The sequence below is a fragment of the Setaria italica genome, chromosome II (assembly GCF_000263155.2).
Source record: "Setaria italica strain Yugu1 chromosome II, Setaria_italica_v2.0, whole genome shotgun sequence".
Lineage (NCBI taxonomy): Eukaryota > Viridiplantae > Streptophyta > Magnoliopsida > Poales > Poaceae > Setaria > Setaria italica.
The window spans coordinates 31,274,373-31,283,363 of record NC_028451.1 but is presented as its reverse complement, the minus strand read 5'-3'; the positions used below and the strand labels follow the sequence as shown (position 1 = coordinate 31,283,363).

Here is an 8,991-nt window from a genome sequence, read left to right as displayed (position 1 = left end):
ATAGCAAACACGTACGTCCAAACAGTATGCTACCTTGTGAGCACGCACATGCAGGAGCCTCCCAGTACTTTGTGTGCCACTCAACTAAACACACGCACATGCAGGAACCTCCTAATACTTTGTGTGCCACCCAACCAAACACACCCTATGTGACTCTTTGTACTTTTTGTGCTAGTAATCTGCAACTCCTTCCCGTTGCTATATATATGTGCCGCCTGCGTAGCTCCTGAGAGCACGCACCGCCGTGCCAGATCCAGCCACTGAGCGAAACCAACCTGCAGCGCCCACCGCCCAGCGTGTGTTGCAACTGTAGCCGCCATGGATGAGTACAAGCCGTTCGCGGCCATGGTGGTGATGCAGTGCATCTACGTGGCCCTGGCGCTGTGGTCCAAGGCGGCATTCACCGGCGGCATGAGCCCCTAGTGTTCGTCATCTACAGGCAGGCTGTCACCACCGTCGTCCTCATCCCTATCGTTATTGTCGGTGTTTTATACCTGGCAACCTAGCGAGGGTATCCCGAGGTAGTAGATTGGTTGTTGGGGGATCGTCGGACCTGGAACTCGAAGGTAAAAGCGAGGGCACAAGACACGGATTTATACAGGTTCAGGCCGCCAGAGTAGCGTAATACCCTACATCCTGTTTAGGGTGTTGTATATTGCGCCCTGTGCTTGTATGTTTTTCGGTGTTGAGGATTTGGTCCTCTGTTGTGATTCTATGAGGTCTTTGCCTACCGATCTAGGGACCCCTGTCCTCCTTTATATACTCCAATGGGCGGGATTACTAGTCGGTTACAAGGAGGAGTCCTAGGATTACAAGGTATGAATCCTAGTAGAATTACAGAAAAATCCTAGTAGGAGTCCGTCTTCTTCCTTCCTTGCGGGTACTGTGGATCTATCCCCGATAGTCACCGCGGCTAGCAGGTGCATTTCTTCGTGGCATGTATATTTTGCCAGAACTTCTAGTCCTTTTTTCCACTATGACAGAACTTCCAGAGTTACTTAAAAGCAATGAAATTACAAAGTTCACGCTAAACTTCAAGGGAAGACAATCTTCAGAAATGAGGAACAGAGGCCCCGCTAGCTAAAGCTGCAAACAGTCTCTAATTATTACATGAGCAAACAGACCGCAACATGTTAACGGCCATCGCCAGCCATCTAATAGTTCTAAACAGCAAGGAGTAGACGTCGTCGTTTTTCCTTGAAACTCTTTTTTCGCAGTCATCTACTAAACTAGCACCATTCCTGCGTCTTCTGGCGTCGCTTCGTGAGGGTGGAATTGCAGCACTGTTTCCTTCAGGGCTTCTGCTCCCACCTCCAAGTCCATCTTGTCCTCCAGCTTCTGTAGACCTGCCCAGTACGAGATAAAGGAAGATGCCAAGCAAATAATTTTAGTAGAGGATTTGATTTTTTCCCATCAAAGCACACAGAGTTTCTAGATTTCCATAGGACCCAGCATATTGCTGGTAGGCCAACCATATACAACTTCCCTTTATTTGGCATGAATGTTTTAGCCCATTCCCAATATTGCTCAAAAGATGTCGGTCTACAAGTTGCTCCTATCACCATGGCTGTTAAACTCCAGACGTATTTAGGGGGTGTTTGGGAGGAGGGGGCTAAATTTTAGCCCCCATCCTATCGAATGTTTGGACACTAATTAGGAGTATTAAATCTAGACTAATTACAAAATTAATTACACAACCCCTAGGCTAAATCGCGAGACGAATCTATTAAGCCTAATTAGGTCATGATTTGACAATGTGGTGCTACAGTAACCATTCACTAATGATGGATTAATTAGGCTTAATAGATTCGTCTCGCGATTTAGCCTAGGGGTTCTGCAATTAGTTTTGTAATTAGCTTATGTTTAGTCCTCCTAATGAGTATCCGAACATCCGATATGACAGGGCTAAAGTTTAGCCCACTCCTCCCAAACACCCCCTTAGTCAGGGAACATTCAAAGAACATGTGGTCTATAGTTTCATCCAAAGGACAAAAGCTGCAGCTTTTATCACTGAGCCAATTACGTTTTGAAAGGTTATCCTTTGTCAGGATGGCCTTTTGATGGATTAACCACATAAAAATTTAAATTTTTAAGGGAAGCTTTGACTTCAAGATCATCTTGTGAGGCTCCTCCCTCTCGGAGCTACACAGATGGGAGTACAGAGATTTCACTGAGAATGCCCCTGATTTTTCCCAAATCCATCTCAGCCTATCTTTGTTAGCTGATAAAGCTCTCATGGAAATCATGTCTCTCAGTCGCCTTAGGCTTGTTTGCACTCTCTCATCTAACCACCTTCGAAAGGTCAGCCCCCATCCTCTCCCTGATTGCTCATTACAGATATCAAAACAGCTCCTGAAATTTGTCCTTAAGCGAGACAGAACCACACCATGGATCTCTCCAAAAATTAGTATTCTTCCCATCTCCGATTAGCACTATTCTACACTTTAGATATATATATATATATATCTGTAACCTTTAACAGATCCTTCCACACAGGGGAATTATATGGCTTTGTTTTCAGTTGAGTGACCCCCACCTTCAGCCATGTATTTCTTTCTGACAATTTCCTGCCACAAGCCTTCTCCTGTTTCAAGTTTCCACCACCATTTGCACAATAAATTCACATTCATCTTCCTCGGATCTTTGATACCTATACCCCCTTTCTTTTTTGGTTTGGTGATTTTGACCCATTTGACCAGAGGATATTTCTTTTTAGTTCCTCCACCCTGCAAGAAGAATCTTTTCCTAGTCCTGTCCATTCTTTTCAAAATTATCTTTGGGAGTAGATACATAGACATGCTATATGTTGGGATGCTACTTAAACAGGAGTTTATTAGGGTTCCTCTCCCTCCAATTGACATTGAGCTCCCCTGCCATCCATCTAACCACTTAAGCAACTTCTCATCTAGCAGTAACTAGTCCATTATATGAAGTCTGGCACCAGATACAGGGACACCTAGATATCTTATTGGCCACAATCCTATTGCACAATTCATCATTTCTGAATACATAATTAATTTTTGTTCATCTTGGGTAATCATGACAATCTCACTTTTATTGAAATTAATTCTGAGGCTGGACATCTTTTCAAATATGCATAGCAAAAGTTTCATGTTTCTCGCGGTCTCTTCACTGTCTTGCATACAAAGAATTGTGTTATTGGCGTACTGTAGGATTGCCACTCCATTGGGTATGTATTCAGGGACTAAACATTTTATTAGCCCATTTTTTTGAGATTTGCTGATCATTTTTGCCAGGGTATCAGCTGCCAGGTTAAAGAACAGGGGAGACAGAGGCTACCCTTGTCTTACACCCTTGCCGCTTTTAAAGTACCCCCCTTAATGTCATTTGCTTTAACACTAAGAGATCCACATGTAACTACTTCTTGAATCCATTTACACCAGATCTCACTGAATCCTCTTTGCTTCAGACATTCAAATAGGAAGTCCCAGCTTATTTTATCATAAGCTTTTTCAAAATCCAATTTCAATACCACACCATCCTTGTTTCTGATTTTTGTATCATGTAGAATCTCATGTAAGCTGAGCACCCCATCCATTACGTTCCTTCCTTTTATGAATGATGTCTGACATCTGCCAATAATCCTGCTCATGCAGTCTTCGAATCTCAACATCATCGCTTTGATTATGATTTTAAAGCTCACATTGAGTAGGCAAATAGGCCTGTATTTTTGTATCGTATTGGCTTCCTTTGTTTTCGGAATTAGAGTAATCACTCCATAATTCAGTCTCCCAACATCCAGCTTGTGATCACCAAATTCCCTAATCATGTCCATCATGTCTATTTTGATAATTTCCCAGCTAGACTGATAGAATTCTACCGGCACATTGTCTGGACCTGGGGCTGTGTTTTTCTCCATTAAGAAAATCACTTTTTTTAATTTCTTCCTCTGTGAATGGTCTAGAGAGCATACCATTTTCCTCACTGGTTATTTTCTCTGATTGATCCCAGCAGTCCGGGTCTAATTTGAACATTGGACTAACAGAGGGTCCAAACAATTCCTTGTAATATTGAGTAGCGTGTTTGATAATTTCTTCATCTCCCTCAATGTTTGTGCCATTATGTTGTAAACAATATATGGCAGTTTTCCTTTTTTTTTCCGTTAGCAACTCTGTGAAAGAAGTCAGTATTATTGTCTCCTTTTAGAAGCCACTTAGTATTGGATCTTTTGTGCCAATATAGCTCCTCTTCTTGTAGCATTCTCGACAGTTCAGTTTGGATAAAAATTTTCCTATTTAGAAGTTCTCTTGACAACATGCCCTCTTCTTCTTTCTTTTCTAATTCCATTAATTTAGTTTGGAGAATATGTTTGTATCTTCTATTTTGACCTCTCAAGTTTATATCCCAGCCTTTCAAGAACTTTTTGACTCTGTTGACTTTAATGTACCATTTTTCTACAACATTTTTAACAACCACCCTTTCACCTCAGATCTTCTAAATTCTAGGAAGGTAGTCTTTGTGCTTGATCCAGGAAGTCTCAAAGCAAAATTGCTTTGTTTTCCTGATTTTCTTTTGGTCAGTACACAACAACATAGGGTTGTGATCTGACATGTATGTAGGAATTTTCCTGAGATTTGTTATGGGGAATTCCTTTCCCCAATCTTCGCTTATCAAGACCCTATCCAGTTTCTCTAAGGTGGGATCAACATGATTATTACTCCATGTTTACAACCCTCCGTTCAATACAAGATCCCTTAACTCATAGGAGTTAATGATCCAGTTAAATATATCTTTAAATCTGTTAGTTAATGATCCAGTTAAATATATCTTTAAATCTGTTCCAATAGAACTTCCAGAGTTCTTCCTGTATAGTATACATGTTTCACTGATGATTTTGATCGTCGGTCGTGACTGGTGCTCTGCAGGAAGAAGATGACGGAGACGATGACGGGCCTTGGAATCGTAGGATTCTCGTCGTTGGTCTTCATCGCGTCTCTTATCGGATATGCAATAGCAAAACTATATAACACACGCTTGGAAGATCGCGATCATCGACGATCAACAACACCAATATTCGTTTCCAGCATAGTGGAACCTTTTCGGTTTCTTATCTATGAGATTTTAGATCTCTTTTGCTCTACGCATGCGACAGGGCAACGGTGAATCAGTGTCTGTACTACCAAGGGGTGCATCTGGGTTCGTCATCCATGGCGACGGCCATGACCAACTTGATTCCTGCCATCACCTTCGTCATGGCAGCATCAGTCGGGTGAGTACCTGACAGAGAATCCGTTTCAGTGCACTAGCGAAGTACTAGCAGGACACTGTTTCTGATCTGCCCTCCACTGTCGTCTAATACTGCTGCATTAGTTTGGCTCCTTGTGGCTGCACGCCCTGCACCTGTTTGAGCCGGGACCAACGTGCCACCTCACTCAATAATGCATTCGCACCTGGACCATAGGTCTTGTTCGGAACCGCGGCAGGAAGAAGCGCTTCTTAAATAAGTTGTATAAATATTGAAATAATATTTATTTGAGAAGCGGATCTGAACTGGCTTCTGCGTTTCAGTACAAATGGAGGTGGTGGGGAGAAGCGCGGCTAAAAATAAGCTGAAAAAATATATTGTTTGACTTCTAGTTTCGATTTATTTTAGCCATAAGTTGGATTTAATCTGTTCCAAACATGACCGCATGAACACATGATGCTTAATCTTGCTTAGCTACCGGGGTAACAGATCAGATCACTCCCTTTCTTGGATGGGGATATATCACTAGATCTCAGGCCGCTTTTTAACTGATTATTTCTGTGCAATTCATTCGTTCCAAAATCCAAATTAGGACTCAAAAACCAACAAAGAAATCTACATGAGCTCCAAAGAAAAAATCGGAAACTTGCAGTAGTGAACACTGAACAAATCGACGATCTATCTGTTTCTCTGTTATGCGAGGTCGGAGGTCGAGTCCAAAACCAGGAGATGTCACGGGAGGCATGGAGTCCCGGCATAACACGATACGCTAGTAGCTTCCATGGCGTCTAGTCACATACTCACATCATTCCTTCTGGGCGGTTATTCATTTGGAACAGAGCTCCAGGTCATGCATGCAGCAAGCATACTACTTTGACAGTCTGACTCTTTGTCAGCATCCAGAAACATCATGTTTCTTCGTTCCATGCAGAACACTTTCCAGCTTGTTGCTTCGTAGTTTTCAGTTAGGACAAAATGATTGTAGGTTCACGCACACTTTAATTTGCATGCATGTTAAATTATGTTGACACATTCACTAGCTCCCAGAATATGTCACTCATGCAATGGATCGTCGTCTTCAATCAGATCTGTCCCTGGTTCTGTGAGACTCGCTGCATGGTTTCAGTGATCTGTCCCTGGTTCTGTGAGACTCGCTGCACTACCGTGTCATCTTTTCAATAAAATAAAATTGTCACTTTCAGTGTAAAATTTTATAGACAATCGACAACATTTAATTTTTCATAGAGTTATGATCAATGTGTCATACAATGAAACTATAACATCTTCTGTGCAATTTTCATTGGGTTTCATGGGCTTGTAACTATGCCAAGTGGGTTTCATTGGAGAAACTCTCCTCTCCATTCTCCTCATGATTAGATTGCCAAGTCAGCAAAACTGCTGATATGACATAGAATTTAATACCCATGAAACCCTCCATGACACCTACTGAGGCTGGCCTAATTAGGCCAGTCTCAATGCATAGTTTCATGGCATAGTTATCAAGATTGAGAACTTGGTAACTTTGCCTGCTAGGTTTCATGGTGATGAAACCTCACATATGATGAAACTTTCTCTCCTCTTTCTTCTCATAATGACCTTATCACGTCAGTAAAATTGCTGATGTGGAATGTTATTTAATGATCATGAAACTCCTGATGAAACCTCCACTGAGATTGGCCTTAGGTCCTATTTGGATACACCCTCCTCAAGATTAGGAGTCCACTTTTAGGACCCATTTTAGGACTAATCTTTAGGAGGGTGTATCCGGTATTATCTCGATTTGTCTGAAACTTTGTTTCTGATGCTATAAATTCGTCCGGAAAACGTTGGTGATGCCCCTCTTTCTGATTCACACGACAGCCTTGAGAAGGTGGAAGCGAGGAGACCGAGGAGCCTGGCCAAGATATTCGGCACGTGCGTCTGCGTCGGCGGCGCCATGGCCATGGCCTTCTTCAAGGGCCCGAAGCTGCTCGGCGACCTGCAGGTTCTTCTCCACTTGCCGGCGGGAAGCAACAGGTGTGTGGTGGGCGCGCTGTTCCTCGTGGGCAGCAGCTCCTGCTCGTCGCTCTGGCTCATCCTGCAGGTGCCCATCTGCAAGTCCTACGTGGACCCTCTGGCGCTGTCGGCGTGGATGTGCCTCCTGTCCACGCTGCAGTACGCGCTGCTTCCTCCAGCCGGACCCGGCCGCCTGGCGGACCCACTCGCTCTTCGAGCTCTCCTGCTACCTCTTCTCGGTAACCATTCTTCGCCATGACTTGCTAGCTTCCTGTGCCGTTTCCATGTAACCTAGCTTGGAGGTGATCGATGTCGCGGTGGCGGCGTGAACTGTGTTGTGCGCAGGGCGTGTTCGGGTCGGGCGTGACGTTCTACCTGCAGTCGTGGTGCATCTCGGTGAGGGGCCCGCTCTACTCGGCCATGTTCAACCCGCTCTGCACCGTCATCACCACCGTGTTCGCGGCGGTCGTGCTCCGGGAAGAGCTGCACGTCGGCAGGTCTGTTGCGCTTCAGCGCTTGGACGACTGTCCACTTCGAAGAGAGTTATTAACCTGCAGGAGTTTTGTGATCCTTTTCTGATATTTGTCTATTGAGCTTGTTGGGGGCGTTCGCCGTCATCGCGGGGTTGTACGTCGTGCTGTGGGGCAAGGCGGGCGACGGGGTCAAGAGAGGGAGGGAGCCGGAGCAAGCGGACGATCTGGAGAAGACGATGACCCGGTCGGATTCGATGCTCGACGCCGGCAACGGCATCGTCGAGCCGCTCCTGCTGGCGGACGCCGCCGGTCCAGTGGAGAAGTAGAGATGCCCTGTCTCAAGGATCACCACACGGTTGCGTCAGCAGATTCGGGGTGATTGTACCATTGGTGCAGTGCGGTGCACTCCCATTTTTTGTCATGGAGTTTGGGTGGTCACGTTTGACCTGCATGCTTATCAAAATGTGCCGAGCCGCTTAGGGGCGGACCCAGAGATGGTCCAGGCCCGGGCTGCTGCAGGGGAACTAGGCTAGCGCTAGCTTCTTGTGCCTTTTATTTGCCTTGAGCTGAGATCTAGCCTACATAGTCATACGGACGATCTTGGGATGGACCTGGGATGCAGCCCCCAGCCCGGATCCTAGATCCGCTCCTTCGCCGCCCGCCACCGGCCCACCGCCGCGGCGTCCACGTTGACTGTCCACTCCAGAGCAGCTTTGTGGCATTCGTGCGTGCTATGGCGTGTTTGGGTCTGTAGCGTTTGGGCCTACTACTACTAGCGGCTGACATCACAAGCCTAGCATACCTTCCCTAGCTCACAAAAAGGACGCCTGTCAGCCCGTGTGGTCCGATCAATATCAGGGCGACCTTTCAAACTAGGTCAAGAGCTTGAGCTACTGGATTAAGCTCGGCTTGTTGACACATGGTTTATAATATTTTTGGAAATGCGCTCGTATGGGCGGGGGTGTCTGATAGTAGAGAGACGTGTGATAACAGCTAATTGGTCACTGGGCAGTTGTAGACTTGTAGTGCTATGCGCATACGCCATACACGAAAGGGAGCAGGCCGATAAGTACTAGTTGCTCGCCGCGCCGGCTGAGGAGATATTCATCTCAGGTACTAGCCATTTCTGCCCGGCGCGCGGGACGCAGCAGCCATGGCCGGTGGCATCCGCGCGGTCGCGGAGGGGTGCAAGCCGTGCGCGGCCATGGTGGCGACGCAGTGCATCTACGCGGCCTTGACGCTCTGGGCCAAGGCGGCGTTCTCCCGGGATCGTCTTCGTCGTCTACAGGCAGGGCTTCGCCACCACCCTTGCCCTCG

General features: G+C 45.9%; 1 protein-coding gene across 1 annotated transcript; it reads left to right on the top strand.

Annotated features, from left to right (window-relative positions):
• The first annotated feature begins 245 nt into the window (after window positions 1-245).
• On the top strand, window positions 246-8,616 carry LOC101769544 (WAT1-related protein At4g30420-like). The gene is given in 9 exon segments (XM_012843675.3): window positions 246-412; window positions 415-483; window positions 3,266-3,272; window positions 4,887-4,963; window positions 5,113-5,230; window positions 7,067-7,369; window positions 7,371-7,440; window positions 7,547-7,698; window positions 7,796-8,616. Coding segments are annotated over 9 exon segments (1,095 nt in total). The 5' UTR covers window positions 246-318; the 3' UTR covers window positions 8,001-8,616.
• The last annotated feature ends 375 nt before the right edge of the window (window positions 8,617-8,991 follow it).